The following is a 19,436-nucleotide window of genomic DNA, read 5'->3' as shown; positions in this document are numbered from 1 at the left end:
CCAAAAGTGAAACCCTAGTCTTTGTTTCTCTTAACCTGTGCCTTTTAAACTAGGCAATGTCACCTTTACAGCCAAGAACTCTGCTTGGCAATTAACATCAGAATATTAAGACATATATTCAGTAGTTCTTTTTAATTTCATTCATTATGAATACCCAAAATGAACACGTTACTTACAATTCAAAAGCTTCAATTCTCTGCTTCAGCTCTGCTTCTCTGCCTCTTAGCAAATCTATATCTTTTAGCAGAAGCTGCCTTTGAGCATAAATTTCTCTTGTTTCAGTCTGTAGAGGAAAGCATTAATTTTTAGCAAGGAAGCTCGACAAAATAAAATAGATCTGAACTAATAGACTGCTTCCTAAATTCTAGGAAACAAAGTACAGACATTTAGAGTAACAATTTCACTTTCAAGAGGTTCCAACTCAAGGTATGCTTTTTGCCTATTCTAGTTACACAAAAAACTTACTCCCTCCCCCAATGACTGTTAAACTACATTACCCTATATTCCTAACATCCCTTGTCTAATTATTCTACATAGTTAATTAACATCTCTCAGACACTTACTTTAAATTTTGATAAGTTTTTCAGGAAGAAGAAAGGAAACAAAACGTACAGTCAGCAATAAAACTTAATAGAATTCCCATGGTTCTGTTGTCATTTGAATCTTTCAGTTCATAGGTCACTCTGACTCAGCATTCGCAAGCTCATATGAACTCCCAAATGAACAGGACACACTTCCATTTATGTGTTCACTGAGCAAGGATTTACTGAATATCTGTCATATGACAAAGAGCATACTAGGAGCTGGATATAAAAAGATGAACAGATCTAGTCCCCATCTTTAAAAAATTCACAGTTGAGTCAGGGAGAGAGAAACAAACAATCACACTGCGATGAGATGATTTTACAACCAAAGTGCAAAAGGACTCCATGGCAAGAACAATGCCTGAATGAGTCTGTCAGTGGGAGCCAGGGAAGGTGTCATAAGGAGGTGACAACTTAAGCTGGATTTTGAAGGACAGGACAGTTTTATCAGGGAGAGAAGGGGAGGGGCATTCCAGGTGGTGGAATAAAGGCCAAGAGGACAGAGCCGCAGGTTGAGGTTTCAGGGGAAGATTGGAAACAAAATGCAGTGTGCTGCTATTGGAGCAAAGGTGAAGGTCCCTGGAGTAGAAGAGTCCAGGGCTTTCTATGAGGATAGCAACCTTCTCCATAGCCTTCAGAGAATCAGTTAACTAAATGGGGATTTGGGTCTGTTAACTGGCTGATCTGCTCTAGTCGGTCACCTACTAGATGAAGTTGCTAGTCTAAACACAACTCAATCATCTCAAGGACTGTGCTTCCAACATTTATCTTTATAGCTAAAACAAGCCCAATTCCCAGAAATGCTATACAAAATCGTAGAGGGGTGCAATTACCATTAAATAACTGGGTCTTACTCAGAAGCCCTGAGCAAGGGTGGGCGCTGGGAGGAAGGCCCCTCCTTTCAACGTCTCCTGACATCAGTCGTTCTGGTTCTACATAAGAAACAGTGCCCCTGTTTCTGCTCTGAAACACACCCCTAGGAAAGGAACCTGTTTTTCCTAAAGGAGTGGATCCAATGCCTCCAGCTGACACACACTCCCTGCCACTCCTCAACCTCTCTACCACCTGTCCAGTCACTTTCCTGGGTAACACGATCAAATGGCCACGTAGATGACCCTCACAGCCCTAGACTCCTCTACTCCAGGGACCTTCGACCTGTGCTCCAACAGCAGCACACTGCATTTTGTTTCCAATCTTCCCCTGAAACCTCAACCTGCAACTCTGTCCTCTTGGCCCATCTTTAATCTTCCACCTGTCAGTATCCCCAGACCTATTCCTTGATGTCTTTAAGACTGCCACATAGCACCTCCTTCTCCCCTAGGTTAGTAGCCACCCAACCCCTCTCCTCTGGTTCCCTTCACCACCCAGCCAAACCCCAATGTCTTCAATTAAATAGGCTGCCTACCTCAAGTCAAATAAATTCAGCTCTACAAAGCTCCACTCCCCAAGCACCTCTATCTTTCCACCCTCAGTGACCTTACAAGTCCTCCCAAGAGCTATAACAGAACGGTCACCTACAAGCACTTTGTTTGGTCTTCAGTTCCATGCTGTCCATCTCAGTTGGGCCCTCAAGGCAGTTTGATCAGTCCTGTCTGCTTCAGAGAGCTGCTCTTCCTTTACCCCCAGGCAGCCACTCCACACCTCTGATCCTCTCCTCGAAGCTGCTACCTAACCTCAAATTTGCCACTTACTTAGTGTGAGTTTCTCACATTCCAAATGTGGATGTCCACCTCCACAGTCTGTCATTCCAGCAGTCTCAGCAGAAAGGAGTCTGCGTGTCTTTTTCAAGGCCAATCCTGCCACTTATGCTCTTGACCCCAGTCCCTACTGCTCCTCTAGGGCCTTGTTCATCCATTGTTCCAGCCATTGTCCCACCTTGTACCTGGACCATGAGCCAATCTACTAACAGCTGCAGGAAACAGCCACCCAGTAAAGGATTTTAAAATATTACCTCCTGGTGCTGTTGAATTCTCTCAAGGGTCATCTTTTCCCGAGAAATCAGGGCTTCAGATTTTGCTTGACAAGCTCTGTCAAATTTGTTCCAGAACTCGGCTGCTTCCTTCTTAGACTTTCTTTTCTCTTCCATTTTAACTTTTGCTATTTCAGTATCTTTAAAATACTTCAACTGCCAATTGATGACAAATCATTGTAAATACCAATAACTGTACTAAAGAAATAGTAACTAATTCTCTCTCCATGGCTAGGTTTAATATTAACGTTCTGTGTAAATATATTTAGTTTACTTCACCTTTAGTTTCATCTTCACTGTACCTGTATGATTCATTCAAAAGACATAAAGAAATGACATCAATTGGAAAGGAAAATAACATGCACAACAGTATAGTAATGCATTCATTAATAAAGATGCTAGAGTTCTCGTCAAGATGACGCCGTGAGCAGATGTTGAACTCGCCTCCTCCCACGAACACAACCAGGTTACAATAATTTTAGGAAGAATCACCCTGGATTGAAAACTGAAAACTGGATAAAAAGAACCCCCACAACAAGGGACAGTCCTGACGAAAGCAGAAGAGGCAGTAACTCTGGCTGGAGAGGAAAAAAGCCACCTTTGGGAGCAGCGGAGCTTCTCAACTGGCCAGGCAGGAGCCAACCTAAGGTACGAGCCTTCCCTGGAGGAGTGAGGTCCGGAGTGGGGTCAATACTGCTATAACCATCCTTCGGACTCAGCCCAACTGAGACAGGGGTCTTACTGTCTGGCTTTGCTGACTATTAACTGCAGCGAGGACACCCTAGAAAAGCTATCGGCCGAAAGCCGAAAAGATCCGGGTCTTAAAGGGCCCACGCACAAACTCACTCATTGCAGCAACCTAAAATCACCAGAGAGAAGGCTGACTGTCCTTTGGTGAAACAAGACTCACCTGGTGGGCTCTGGGGGTATCTTGGTGAGAGGAGGATCCTCTCCGGAGACTGAGACATTGGTGGGGGCCGTTGTTCTGAGCTGCTCCAGGCGTGCCGATACAGACACTGGTGGGGGCCACTGAGGTGCGTCCCTTGGGCTATTAGCCCAGGGGTCTGCCACACCCACTAGAGCACAGATTTAATCCAGTTCAGCCAGGGCAGGCAACCCACCCTAGGGACTGGCCCCACCTAACAGCAAGCCCTCAGGCTACTTTTCAGCCTGCATTGACTGAGTGCCTTGATCCTCTACAGGCAGGCAAAGGTGTCTGCCTGTGTGGGGCAGGGCTTGTGTGAGGACCAGGTGAACTGTGGGGGGCATTGGGGTAGAGGTGGGGGCCTCTGCAGTGTGGTGGTGGGGCATGCTCCAGGGCGTTGAGGAGTGTGTACGGACCAGGACTGTGCTGACAGTGTATGTGGTCCGGAGGGGGGTGAGGCTTGTCAGCTGCAGAAGACTTGTGTTTCACAAATAGCCATAAAAAGGATCAGCCCCACCTTCCAAAGCCTGAAACAACTGAGTGCCCCCATGCCAAGGGCTAGCCCCACTCAGCTGCACTCCTAAGAGAACTGACATCAGCCTTGTTGGCCTCAGGCCTATCACAACTGTACGCCCCTGAGCCTAGCAACCAGCTACACTGGGTACCAACCCAATTAAGAGGACAATTGCAATAAGAGTGTGCTAATAGACTTTGTAGCCAACAGTGCTGAGGCCCCTCCAAACCGGATTTACAAACAGCTGGCCAGGGAAGGAAAGATCAGACTCCCTGGGTACCTGCAGTGGGAGCAACCCTGCCACAGCAGAAGAACACAAGTAGCCCACATGGGGTCACTCCTGGTTCTTATGGTCTGGTGACGAGAGAGAAGCACACTGCTGGGCCTCATAAGGCATCTCATACATAAGGCCACTTCTCCAAGATCAGGAGACATAGCCAACTCACCTAGTACAAAGAAAATAGCACAGAGAAAGAGGCATAATGAGGAGGCAAAGGAATACTTTCCAAGCAAGGGAACACTACAAAACACCAGAAAAAGAACTAAGTGAAACAGAATCTAGCGACCTCCTTGACAAAGAATTCAAACAAAACATAATGAGGATGCTCACCGATATGCAGAGAAGAATGGATGAACACAGTGAGCACATCAGCAAAGAATTGGAAGATATAAAAAAGAACCAATCAGAAATGAAGAATACAACACTCAAAATGAGAAATTCACTAGAGGGACTCAATAGCAGAGTAGAGGAAGCAGAGGAACGGATCAGCGAGCTAGACGAAAGATTAGAGGAAATCACCCAAGCAGAACAGAAAAGAGAAAAAAGAATTAGACAGAAGGAGAACAGTGTAAGGGAACTCTGGGACAATATCAAGTGTGCTAACATTCGGATTATAGGGGTCCCAGAAGGAGAAGAGAGAGACAAAGGGGCAGAAAATTTATTTGTTGAAATAATAGAGGAAAATTTTCCTCACCTGAGGAAGGAAACAGACATCCAGGTTCAGGAAGCACAGAGAGCTCCAAACAAGAAAAGCCCAAAGAGGCCCACACCAAGACATATTATAATCAAAATGTCTAAAATTAAAGACAAAGAGAGAATCCTAAAAGCAGCAAGAGAAAGGCCACAAGTGACATATAAAGGGAAGCCCATCAGGCTGTCAGCAGACTTCTCAGTCGAGACCCTACAGGCGAGAAGAGAATGGCACGACATATTTAAAGTGCTAAAAGGAAAAAACCTACAACCAAGAATACTCTATCCATCAAGGCTGTCATTCAGAATGGAAGGAGAGATAAAGAGCTTCCCAGACAAGCAAAAATTAAAGTTTATCACCAAGAAACCAGTTCTACAAGAAATGCTGAAGGGACTTATTTAAGTGGGAAAGCAATGACCACAAATAGAGATAAAAGAAAAAAATTATCAAAAAAACCCAAAACAACAAGGAAAAACAGGCAATAAAATCACTTGTCAGGTAAAAGTATAGTAAAGGCAGCAGATCAACTACCTGTGAAGGTAATATGAAGGTTAAAAGACAAATGTACTAAAATTACCTATTTCAATGATAAGAGGGTAATGGATATACACACACTAAAGACTATATATGATGTGAAAAACATATAATGTGGGAGGAGGGGAGTGAAAAAGTAGAGCTTTTAGAAAGAGGTCAGTAGACTGTTATATGCATAGTATATTAAATAGGATCCTCATGGTAACCACAAACCAGAAACCTATAACAAGCAGGAAAAAAAGTAAGACAAAAGAAATCAAACATATTACTAAAGATAGCCATCAAACCACAAGGGAAGAGAGCAAGAGAAAAAGAAAGGAACTGAGAAGAACTACTAAAACACCCCAAAAAAAGAAAAAGTGACAAAATGGCAATAAATACATATTTATCAATAGCTACTTTGAATGTCAATGGACTAAATGCTCCAATCAAATGCCATAGGGTGGCCAACTGGATAAAAAAACAAGATCCATGTATATGCTCCATACAAGAGACACACTTCAGACCTACAGACACTCACAAACTGAAAGTGAAAGGATGGAAAAAGATATTCCATGCAAATGGCAAAGAAAAGAAAGCAGGGGTAGCGATACTTATATCAGACAAGATAGACTTTAAAACAAAAACTGTAATAAGAGACAAAGAAGGGCACTACATAATGATAAAGGGAACAATCCAACAAGAAAATATAACACTTGTAAATATCTATGCACCCAACATAGGCGCACCTAAATATATAAAGCAATTATTAACAGACATAAGAGGAGAAATAGACAGTAACACAATAATAGTAGAGGACTTGAACACTCCACTTACACCAACAGATAGATCATCCAAACAGAAGATCAATAAGGAAACACTGGCCTTAAACGACACATTTGACCAGATGGACTTAGTAGATATATACAGAACATTCCATCCAAAAACCACAGAATACACATTCTTTTCAAATGCCCATGGAACATTCTCCAGGATTGATCACATATTAGGCCACAAAACAAGTCTCAATAAATTTAAGAAGATCGAAATAATACCATGCATCTTTTCTGACCACAAAGGTATGAAACTGGAAATCAACTACAGAAAGAAAACCAGAAAAGCCATAAAAATACAGAGATTGAACAAAATGCTACTGAATGATGATTGGGTCAATGAAGAAATCAAAGAATAAAAAAATTCCTGGAGACAAATGAAAATGAAAACACGACATGCCAAAATCAGTGGGATACAGCAAAAGCGGTTCTACGAGGGAAGTTTATAGCAATTCAGGCCTACCTCAACAAAGAAGAAAAATCCCAAATTGACAATCTAAAAGTGCACCTAAAGGTACTGGAAAAAGAACAACAAACAAAGCCCAAAATCAGCAGAAGGAAGGAAATAATAAAAATCAGAGCAGAAATAAACAAAATAGAGACTAAAAAAACAATAGAAAAAATTAATGAAACCAAGAGCTGGTTCTTCGAAAAGATAAACAAAACTGACAAACCCTTAGCTAGACTCACCAAGAAAAAAAGAGAGAAGTCTCAAATAAATAAAATCAGAAACGAAAGAGGAGAGATTACAACGGACACCTCAGAAATACAAAAGGTACTAAGAGAATACTATGAAAAGCTATACGCCAACAAATTGGATAATCTAGAGGAAATGGATAAATTCTTAGAAACATACAACCTTCCAAAACTGGACCAAGAAGATGTAGAAAATTTGAATAGACCAATCACCAGTAAGGAGATCGAAACAGCAATTAAAAACCTCCCAAAAAATAAAAGTCCAGGACCAGATGGCTTCCCTGGTGAATTCTACCAAACATTCAAAGAAGACCTAATACCTATCCTTCTCAAACTCTTCCAAAAAATTGAAGAGGAGGGGAGGCTTCCTAACTCCTTCTACGAAGCTAACATTATCCTGATACCAAAACCAGACAAAGACAACACAAAAAAAGAAAATTACAGGCCAATATCACTGATGAACATTGATACAAAAATCCTCAACAAAATACTAGCAAATCGAATACAATACATTAAAAAGATCATACATCATGATCAAGTGGGTTTCATTCCGGGGATGCAGGGATGGCTCAACATCCGCAAATCTATCAACGTGATACACCACATTAAGAAAATGAAGAATAAAAATCACATGATCATCTCAATAGATGCAGAGAAAGCATTTGACAAGATACAGCATCCATTTATGATAAAAACTCTAAATAAAATGGGTATAGAAGGAAAATACCTCAACATAATAAAGGCCATATATGACAAACCCACAGCAAATATCATTCTCAATGGAGAAAAACTGAAAGCTATCCCTCTAAGAACAGGAACCAGACAAGGATGCCCACTGTCACCACTCTTATTTAACATAGTATTGGAAGTCCTAGCCAGAGCAATGAGGCAAGAAAAAGAAATAAAAGGGATCCACGTTGGAAAAGAAGTGAAACTATCACTCTTTGCAGACGACATGATTTTATATCTAGAAAACCCTAAAGAGTCCACTAAAAAACGTTTAGAAATAATAAAGGAAGACAGTCAAGTTGTGGGATACAAAATCAATGTACAAAAATCGGTTGTGTTTCTGTACACTAACAACGAAGTAGCAGAAAGAGAAATTAAGAATACAATCCCATTTACAATTGCAACAAAAAGAATAAAATACCTAGGAATATACTTAACAAAAGACGTGAAAGACCTGTACACTGAAAACTATAAGACATTGTTGAAAGAAATCGAAGAAGACACAAAGAAATGGAAAGATATTCCGTGCTCTTGGATTGGAAGAATTAACATTGTTAAAATGTCCATACTTCCTAAAGCAATCTATAGATTCAACGCAATCCCTATCAAAGTTTCAACAAGATTTTTCGCAGAAATAGAACAAAGAATCTTAAAATTTATATGGAACAACAAAAGACCCCGAACAGCCAAAGGATTCCTGAGAAAAAAGAACAAAGCTGGAGGTATCACACTCCCCAATTTCAAATTATACTACAAAGCCATAGTAACCAAAACAGCATGGTAGTGGCACAAAAATAGACACACAGATCAATGGAACAAAATTGAGAGCCCAGAAGTAAACCCACACGTTTATGGACAGCTAATATTCGACAAGGGAGCCAAGAGCATACGATGGAGAAAGGAGAGTCTCTTCAATAAATGGTGTTGGGAAAAGTGGACAGCCACATGCAAAAGAATGAAAGTAGACCACTCCCTTACACCATGCACAAAAATCAACATTGGTCTGAGCAGCATATTTTCAAGTGCCATGTCCGAAAGGGCAAGGGAAACAAAAGAAAAAATGAACAAATGGGACTACATCAAACTAAAAAGTTTCTGCACAGCAAAGGAAACCATCAACAAAACAAAAAGACAACCTAACAATTGGGAGAAGTTATTTGCAAACCACATATCAGATAAGGGGTTAATATCCAAAATATACAAAGAACTCATACAGCTCAACAACAAAAAAACCAACATTCCAATTAGAAAATGGGCAAAACATCTGAACAGAGATTTCTCCAAAGAAGATATACAGATGGCCAACAGGCATATGAAAAGATGCTCAACGTCATTAGCTATCAGGGAAATGCAAATCAAAACTACAATGAGGTATCACCTCACTCCAGTCAGAATGGCTATAATTAACATGACAGGAGACAACAAATGTTGGAGAGGGTGTGGAGAGAAGGGAACCCTTGTTCACTGCTGGTGGCAGTGCAAACTGGTGCAGCCACTATGGAAAGCAGTTCAGAGTATCCTCAGAAAATTAAGGACAGATCTACCATATGATCCAGCTATTCCACTGCTGGGTCTCTATCCAAAGAACTTGAAAACACAAAGGCATAAAGATACTTGCACCCCTATGTTCATTGCGGCATTATACACAATAGCCAAGACTTGGAAGCAACCTAGGTGGCCCATCAAGGGACGAATGGATAAAGAAGATGTGGTATTTATACACGATGGACTACTACTCAGCCATAAGAAATAACGAAATCCGGCCATTTGTGACAACATGGATGGACCTTGAGGGTATTATGCTGAGTGAAATAAGTCAGAGGGAAAAAGTCAAATAGCATATGATCTCACTCATAAGTAGAAGATAAAAACGACAAAAAAAATACCACATAGCATTGGAGATTAGACTGGTGGTTACCATTGGGGAAGGGGGAGGGGGGAGGGCAAAAGAGGTGATTAGGGTCACATGTGAGGGGATGCACTATAATTAGTGTTCGGGTGGTGAACATGATGTAATGTATACAGAATTTGAAATATGATGTACATCCAAAAAAATAAAAATTTTTTAAAAAGTAAATGAAAAAAAAAGATTCTAGATATTTTCCCATACACCTAAGACATTAAAAGACAAGTAAAAATATCACTTTTGTTAATAGCAACAAGATAAAGCTTACCTTTTGACACATTTCTGCCCGAAGCTGCTGTTCTATTTCTCTCTTATATTCATTTAATTTTATTTCTAAACATTCTAACGTTGGACGCTGAGGGTAAGCATCTGCAAACTGATCATCAATAACCTGAAGCTTCTCAGCTATTCAAAAACAACACAGGAAATTAGGATAGAGAAAAGTGGTCAGGTGAGCAAGAGGCCAGAGCTCTGTTCAAAAGCAGAGAGCACATTTAGGGGAAAGTGTAGGGATGTCTGCAATTTACTTTGAAACATCAAAAAATAAAGATGGATTATGGATGGAGAGATAAGTGATCAAGCAAGTATAACACAAATTTACTGGTGGAATCCAGGTATACAAGTGTTCACTGTAAAACTGTTCCAACTTTTCTGTATGTTTGAAAATTTTGATCATAAAATGTTAGGGGAAAAGAAGGCAAAGAGTACAGTTTAAGTCAGAGAACACTAGCATCTCTTTCCAGTCTCTAAGTGCCAAGGCAGAGAGCGCTCTTTTATTGGACTTGGGTTAAAGTTGACTCACATATTCAAAACACTGACCTTAAAATGAATCAGAAGCCATGTGTTTCAAGTCTTCCACTTTACAGAGAAGGAAACAGGTGCCCATGCGGTTTAATTGACTCCTAGAGGGCTAAGCAACTATTTAATGGCATAACTGGGACTAAAGCCAGGTCTACTGATTGTCTCTCATTCTGGAGCTCTTTCCAGGAGACCCACGGGCCTCAAACCAACTGTGGATCGGAGTCAACCAAAGAGCAGAGTCCAAACCTGGACCTAGAGTACACCCTCAATCATGCAGAACACCAACACCCACCAGAAAGGATGCACAGGAAAAAGGCTGGCCGAAGTAGACTAAGAGACTGGCAGTGTTCATCTCTGGTCAGCTTAACTTTAGACATGATTTCCATCTACTTTTCTGTATTTTCGACCCGCTCTGTAACTGTGCTGTCCAATACAGGACTCCTAGCCACATGTGGTCATTGAGTACTTGGAATGTGACCAGTCCAAATTGAAATGTGCTCCTCAAATATAAATGACATATCAGATTTCAAAGACTGAGTACAAAAAATAAATGGAAAATATCTCATTAACATTTTTTATATTGACTACATGTTAGAATAATACTTTGGACATACTGGGTTAACTAAAATATTACGAAACCAAATTTCACTTCTTTTTTTCCCTGCGGCTGATAGAAATTTAAAACTATGCCCGTGGGTCATATGATTGGACAGCACTGCCCTATAATAAGCATGTACTATCGTCCTAATGGAATAAAACCCAGATCTAAATAAGATAAAGGCCTAGTCATACAATACAGTTTTTATGAATTATGAACCTATCTTCTTACAAGTTAAAGGCGCTATTGCTCTTTAGGAATAAGGAAGGGCCAAGAAATCAACTGATCACATCATCTTAGGCAGCTGTTTCCTTTTCTCTCCTGAGCATAGAACTAACTAAAGGGCAGGGTGGTATTGTAGAAAGGTTGGATAGTGGAAAACGCTCTGGTTCATGGACCAGAAAACTTGGACTCGAATATCAGTTCTGACGCAGACTGAGTTTCCTTCCAAGTTGCTCTTCCTCTAGCAACCTTGGTTTCCTCAACTACAAAATGAAGTGATGGGTTACTGACTTCTCCAGTTTTCTGCACTGCAAATAGTCTAGGATCTTCTCATTTAGTGGCTGTAAAATAAAATTAGATGAGACATAGGGAAGAACCTCCCAGTTAAGAAAGGTTCAACCAGCAAACAAGGAAGCACACGGCCCTTTGGATCCCTGCTCGATTTGGAAAGTGTAGTCCGGGGTCATGAGGGGAGACAGCAGCCCTGGAGAGCAGTTCCCAGTCCCTTCCAGCAACATGATCCCAGAGGAAATGAGCGCCCCTGAGGCCTGCAGGTTGCATCCCTCCCCGTTCAAGCAACAAACACATAAAACAGTAAAGATCAGGTCATTTCCTTCGTTCAAAGGGAAAATAGAAGAACTGAAATTATGAAAGAGCTATAATTACCAAGAGAGTCTTTGCTAGGAAACGTGGAACTTGTCTGAGTTCCTGCATCACAGCTCTCTTTAGCCTGATGATATTCTGCCAATTCTTTTAAAAACTGCATGAGAAAACCTAAAAAACACAATGTATATAGTTTCATTTCACAACTTTGTTTCATTCAACCATCCAGTCACTGTTTACACAACCTTGGCTGTATTAACATTAGCCTTTTTTATATTATATCTCTTTGAAGAATACTTTCTGAGCAAAGGCCTTTCCAAGCATGACACAAAATCTACAAGCAATAAGGAGAAATACTTATCAACCAACAACATAAAAATTAAAAACTTATATACGGCATGAAATAAAGTCAAATGATATACTTGAAAAAAATACTTGCAATAATGTGGAGATTGATGTGAAAATTAGTCTTCTAAGAACTCTTACAAATCAGTGAGAAAACAGAAAAATGGGGCAAGACATGGACAAAGAGTTTACAGAAAAAATGTTTAAATGTCAAATAAACACGAAAATTTTTAAATCTCAAATAAACACGAACAAAATCATAAATGCAAATGAATACAACAGAGAGAATACATTTTCCCAATGAGACTGCTAAGATTAAAATGTTGATACCATCAGTTTTGACAAGGGTTAGTGGGGAAACAGGCATGCTCATTCACTTGGGAGGGAAATTTGTCGAGGTTTATGCATATTCAAAATGCACATGCCCTTTGACCTAGTCATTCTGTTTCTATGAATTTACACAGCTATACTTTCACAGGGGCACAAAGGGCACATACTACACACTGATTACCTCTAACGGCAAAAAAACAATGAAACAGCTCAATCTCCATCAACAAGGGGTTAATACACTCTTTAAAAATAGTCTAAATGTACAACTACAGAAAGATACATCAGTGGATAAAGAAAGCCAATTGCAAAACAGTATCTATAACATGATCCCATTTATGAGCACATGCATGTTTTAATTATATTTACATAGACTTTTATATTCACAAACTAAATTCTGGTAGGACAAACAAGAAACTATTCACTCTAGTTATCAGTGGAAAGTGAGATTAGAGAATATGGGCAGAAATTACTATTTTTCTTTCACTTTATACCCTTCTGAATGTTTGAAACATTTTCAAAACCGTAAGTTATTTTCAAAGTTTTCAGTTTCGTAAAACAAAGTTGAGGGACCAGCCCCGTGGCCGAGTGGTTAAGTTCGCGCACTCCGCTTCGATGGCCCAGGGTTTCGCCAGGTTGGATCCTGGGTGCGGACATGGCACCATTCATCAGGCCACGCTGAGGCGGCGTCCCACATGCCACAACTAGAAGGACCCACAACTAAAAATACACAACTATGTACCAGGGAACTTTGGGGAGAAAAAGGAAAAATAAATTCTTAAAAAAAACAAAGTTGAAAGTACCCCTGCTTCTGCATCAGCTGAGTTAAGGGACTTTTCTGCTGAAGATTTTCAAATATACTTTTTGCTTCCCCTAATGTGGATATAAACTCTGTTCTTTCACATCCATTTTCCTGCAATTCTTTGTCTCATCCATCTATCTTCTCACGACCTCTCCCAGTCAGCCTGTTCCGTCCTCACACCTTTCTGCAACTGTTCTGCTGAGGCCTTGTCCTGGCTACCTCTATGAAAAAGGCAGACATTCTGAAGAAGTTTCTTCAAGATCTGCAGTGGCAAATCGTCAGAAATGTGCTCTTCCAGCTCAGTATGTCTAATGCTGTTACCTTTACTCAGCTCTGCAGTACTTTCTGCAGGCCCCAATTAGTTCCACTTCCCCTCTGCCCCACCGCCCCCACACACACACCCTCTTGTCTAGTCTCTTCATTTATTTACCCATTTATTTACATCAGCATAGACTCATGGATATTTATTTTACACTTTGGGTTATAATTCATATATTATAGAATTATTCTGTAACTCATTATTTCTGTAATCCAGTATTTTATTTTGTTGCTCCAATTGTTTCAGCTTTGGGCTTTGGGAGCTCTTTCATTGTGGATTTTTGTCTTAAGCACTTCCTTCTGTTCTGCCACTGTAAGAGGCCCCAGGCTCATCCTGCATATTCTCTACTCTAATCGTGGAAACAGCCATCATTTCAAAGAGCCCTGGCGCCTATTATTATGAAGTGGTATTAGAAACCAAATCTTAGTGCTTCAAACTGGGCACTAGGTATGCTCACTGCTACTGGGGTGTCATTGCTTCTAGCCCCTCTCAGCCCACAGAGCAAGGAAATATATGAGTGTATACTAACTTGTGTATATAAACATATCTATACTCTTTCTATATTATCTATCTATATTAAGCTAAACATGAGTTCATTCAGATGTCTCCAACTAATCCATTACCACATGAATCATTCTAGCCTCTTCCCCTTGTTTATCTGTAAATTCCACTCGAACAGTGGAAAATCCGGCTCCTGCCACCTACTATCCATTGACTTAATTGCTCAATTCCAGCATACATGTATAATGGTTTCAGAATTGTTGACCAGTGCCCCCTTGAGGAAACTTTACCACCTCGAATACAGTGCCTATGTAGAGCTCCTTCTGCCTTTGGTCTTACAGTCTCCACTCATCTCCAAAGTTAGTTAGCTCAGCATCTTTCTTCCCCACCCCCTTCAGTGAGGTTAGTAGGCTGTTTTGTCACAGTCTGCATTCCACCCTGGAAATTTGCATACATTAAGGTTCACTCTTTGTAAAGTTCTATAGGTTTTGACAAACGTCTAGTGCCACGTATCCTACCATTACAGTATCATACAGAATACTTCCGCCACTCTAAAAAACATCCCCTGTGCTTCACCTATTCAACCTCCTACCCTTTCCCTCCAAGTCCCTGGCAACCACTGATGTGTTTACCATCTCTATAGTTTTGCCTTTTCCAGAATGCCACATAAATGGAATCATAAGGTGTAGCCTTTTCAAATAGGCTTCTTCCATTAATATGCATTTAAGATTCATTTATATTTTTGCACAGCTTGAGAGCCCATTACTTTTAGCTGAACAGTATTCCATTGTCTAGATGTACCACAGCTTATTTATCCATTCACCTACTGAAGGACATCTTGGTTGCATCCAATTTCTGACAATTACAAATAAAGTTGCTACAAACATTCATGCACAGGTGTCTCTGTGGACATAAGTTTTCAAATCAGTTGGGTAAATATCTAGGAGCATGACTATCAGATTGTATTGTAAGATTATGTTTAGCTTTGTATGAAACTACCAAACTGTCTCCCAAAATGGTTGTACCATTTGGCAATCCCAGCAGCAATGAAAGAGTTCCTGTTGCTCCACATCCTCACCAGCATTTAGTGTTGTCAGTGTTGTGCATTTTAACCATTCTAATAGATGCGTAGTGGTATCTCACTGTTGTTTTAGTTTGCAATTCCCTAATAACAAATGATGTTGAGCATCTTTTCATATGCCTATTTGCCATCTGTGTATCTTCTTTGGTGAGATGTCCGTTCAGATCCTTTGTCCATTTTTCAATTGTGTTGTCTCTTCAACCCAGTTTTGAGTTTTTTGGATATTTGATACAAGTCCTTTATCAGATGTGTCCTTTGCAAATATTTTCTCCCAGTCTGTAACCTGGCTTTTCATTCAACGCTGTCTTTGATGGAGCAGACATTTTTAATTTTAATAAAGACTAGTTGGTCTACTTTTTCTTTCACATATTATGCTTTTGGTGTTATATCTCATTACCAAACCCAAGGTCACGTAAACCTTCTCTTATGTTTTCTTCCAGAAGTTTTATAGTTTTGCATTTTACATTTAGATCTATGGTTCATCTTTTTTTTAAAGATTTTTTCCTTTTTCTCCCCAAAGCCCCCCAGTACATAGTTGTATATTCTTCGTTGTGGGTCCTTCTAGTTGTGGCATGTGGGATGCTGCCTCAGCGTGGTTTGATGAGCAGTGCCATGTCCGCGCCCAGGATTCAAACCAACAAAACACTGGGAGCGCGTGAACTTAACCACTCGGCCACGGGGCCAGCCCCTCATGTTATTTTTTGTTTTTAAGATTTTATTTTTTTCCTTTTTCTCCCCAAAGCCCCCAGGGACATAGTTGTGTATTCTTAGTTGTGAGTCCTTCTAGTTTTGGTATGGGGGACGTCACCTCAGTGTGGCTCCATGAGCGGTGCCATGTCCATGCCCAGGATTCGAACCACGAAACCCTGGGCCACCTGCAGTGGAGCACGCAAACTTAACCACTCAGCCACAGGGCCGCCCCCCAAGTTGAGTTAATTTTTGTATAAGTGTAAGATCTGTGTTTAGGTTCACTTGTGTGAATATGAATGTCCAATTGTTTCAGCACCATTTGTTGAAGAGACTATCCTTCCTCCATTGAATTGCCTTTGCCCTTTGTCAAAAACCAGTTGACTATACAGATGGTCCCCGACTTATGACGGTTCGACTTACTATTTTTCAACTTCATAATAAAGTGATACGCATTCAGTAGAAATCGTACTTTGAATTTTGCTCTTTCCTGGGCGAGCGATATGTGGTATGATACTCTCTTGTGATGCTGGGTGGCGGCAGTGAGCCACAGCTCCCAGTCAGCCCCATGATCAGAAAGGTAAACAACCGACCTGCTTACAACCATTGTGTACCCATACAACCATTCTGTTTTCACTTTCAGTAAAGTATTCAATTACATGAGTTATTCAACATTTTATTAAAAAATAGGCTTTGTGTTAAATTAGCCTACAGACTGGCAAAATCATCTAAGCGTTCCGAGGATGTTTAAGGTAGGCTAGGCTATCATGTTTGGTAGGTTTGGTGTATTACATGCCTTTCCAACTTAGAATATTTTCAACTTATAATGGGTTTATTGGGATGTAACCCCATCATAAGTTGAGGAAGATCTATACTTGTGTAGCTCTATTTCTGGGCTCTCTGTTTTGTCCCATTGATCTATGCATCTATTCTTTTGCCAAACCCAGGTAAGGATATTAATTTCTAGAAAGCAAAGAGCCAGTGTCCAAATCTTCTGCCCAGCTATTTTCTGGGCATCATTATCTCTGAAAGGAAAAATTAGGGGTGGGAAGGATGGGGGGTGGAATCTAGGGGAAAAGTACTATGGCCATTCAACAGATCAGTACCCTTGGAGTAGAGACATAGTAAAATAAGCCCATAGGTCTCTGTCAGGGGATAGACAACAGTTGGGAACAAAACATCTTCCTACTTGTTTTCTGATGGTCTCAATCTCTTAATGGGAAGCCATCAATTTTAAAAAAATAATTTCATTTTAACAGTAGCTGTTTTACTGTTAGTGAATTTTAACCAAATTTTGACACTAGGCTGCCTAACATGTCTACTACTCATAGTTTTTCCGAATTTCAGAAATTTTATTAGGATGCTGGGTGAAGCTGGTAAGAGCTATTAGCCAGATGTCTTTCTGAGCCAGAAGTATTTTTTTTATTGAGTTAATGATAGGTTACAATCTTGTGAAATTTCAGTTGTACATTAATGTTTGTCAGTCGTGTTGTAGGTGCCACCCCACTTCACCCTTTGTGCCCACCCCCCACCCCACCTTTCTCCTGGTAGACACTAATCTGTTCTTTGTCTACATTTTTAAATTCCTCATATGAGTGGAGTCATACACAGATTATCCTTCTCTAACTGGCTTATTTCACTTAACATAATTCTCTCAAGGTCCATCCATGTTATTGCAAATGGAATGATTTTGTTCTGTTTTACAGCTAAGTAGTATTCCATTGTATATATGCCACATCTTCTTTATCCATTCGTCTGTTGATGGGCACTTAGGTTGCTTCCATGTCTTGGCTATTGTAAATAATGCTGCAATAAACACTGGGGTGCATGGGACTTTTGGAATTGCTGACTTCAAGCTCTTTGGATAGATACCCAGTAGTGGAAGAGCTGGGTCGTATGGTAGTTCTATTTTTAATTTTTTGAGAAATCTCCATACTGTTTTCTATAGTGGCTGCACCAGTTTGCATTCCCACCAGCAGTGTATGAGGGTTCCTTTTTCTCCATAACCTCTCCAACATTTGTTACTATTAGTTTTAGATATTTTTGTCATTCTAATGGGTATAAGGTGATATCTTAGTGTAGTTTTGATTTGCATTTCCCTGATGATCAGCAATGATGAACATCTTTTCATGTGCCTATTGGCCATCCGTATATCTTCTTTGGAGAAATGTCTGTTCATGTCTCCAGCCCATTTTTTGATTGGGTTGTTTGATTTTTTGTTGTTGAGTTGTGAGAGTTCTTTATATATTATGGATATTAAGCCTTTGTCAGATATATGACTTGCAAATATTTTTTCCCAGTTAGTGGGTTTGTTTTTTGTTTCAATCCTGTTTTCATTTGCCTTGAAGAAGCTCTTTAGTCTAATGAAGTCCCATTTGTTTATTCTTTCTATTGTTTCCCTTCTCTGAGAAGACATGGTGTCCGAAAAGATCCTTTTAATACTGATGTCAAAGAGTGTACTGCCTACGTTTTCTTCTAGAAGCCTTATGGTTTCAGGTTTCACCTTTAGGTCTTTGATCCATTTTGAGTTTATTTTGGTGAATGGTGAGAAAGAATGGTCAATTTTCATTCTTTTACATATGGTCTGAGCCAGAAGAATTTAAAGAGAGTGTATAAAGGTGAAAAGCTATTTTTAAGGATGATATAAATACATACAATAAGTGGATTATTTCTTAACGTCCCTTCAAGCCCTAAATTTCTTTCTGAAATGGTAATTAAGATACAGACACGAGCTATATACCTTAGACCTGTGTTGTTCAATATGATAGCCATGATTCACACATAGCTATTTAAATTTAAATTAAAATCTCAGTTCTTCAGTAACACTAGCCACATTTCCAACGTTCAGTAGCCATGTGTGTCTAGCAGCTACCAGAACAGACAACATAGATACAGACACGCCCACCATCACAGAGTTACACTAGACAGCACTGCCTTAGAATACAGAATAGAGGATCACTTACCATACTGAACTTCAGTATGGATGACCTACTTTGCAGGCAATCCAGAACATCTTGTGATCCAATTCACTCATCCTCTAACATTACTCCCAAGAGACCAGGCAATTAGGTCACAGACTAACGGCTGGCAGAAAGTAGGTACTCAAATTTGCGCCAAATGGTATGTTCTGAATGAATGTCCAAGTGGGGATGGATGGTAGCAATGCTGACAACAGACAAAATCCAGGAGCGCACCAAGACAAAAGGACCATTACATAATGTTACAGATTATTTAAAGAGACCTAAAGAATAAATATGCATTCAGGCAAGTTACCAGCTCATGTTCATGCTACAAAGCCCACTGTCAAGTGTAGCCATGGTCTGGCACCTGCAGCAGTTGTAAAGGAAAAAAAAGCCTCACTTTTCCTCCTGTATAGGGAAAAACCCAGTTCTTCCCTATTATGTCTCTCTTCCATGTAAGTCTCCTTTACTTTTATACAGAACACTACATTACACTTCACTTCTGACCACCAAAACTGACTTCACTTCTGGTCACCAAATGTGTGAGGGT

General features: G+C 40.1%; 1 protein-coding gene across 5 annotated transcripts in view; it reads right to left on the bottom strand.

The window, feature by feature from the left end:
* The window catches only part of OFD1 (OFD1 centriole and centriolar satellite protein), a 46,835-nt gene that overhangs the window by 19,687 nt on the left and 7,712 nt on the right, over window positions 1-19,436 (bottom strand). For 4 of the 5 annotated variants that reach the window (XR_011499697.1, XM_044764364.2, XM_044764365.2 and 1 more), the window contains 4 exons: window positions 11,928-12,035; window positions 9,909-10,045; window positions 2,536-2,709; window positions 177-283 (listed from right to left, as the gene is read on the bottom strand). Coding sequence is in view for 4 of the 5 variants with exons in the window: in XM_044764364.2 (XP_044620299.2) it covers window positions 177-283; window positions 2,536-2,709; window positions 9,909-10,045; window positions 11,928-12,035 (526 nt within the window). In the remaining variant the exon portion in view is untranslated. Of the gene's footprint in view, window positions 1-176; window positions 284-2,535; window positions 2,710-9,908; window positions 10,046-11,927; window positions 12,036-18,889; window positions 19,092-19,436 lie in introns of all 5 variants that reach the window. The other variant, XM_070502437.1, reaches the window with a different exon arrangement.

Source organism: Equus asinus, chromosome X (genome assembly GCF_041296235.1).
Source record: "Equus asinus isolate D_3611 breed Donkey chromosome X, EquAss-T2T_v2, whole genome shotgun sequence".
Lineage (NCBI taxonomy): Eukaryota > Metazoa > Chordata > Mammalia > Perissodactyla > Equidae > Equus > Equus asinus.
This window is presented reverse-complemented; position numbering and strand designations above follow the sequence as displayed.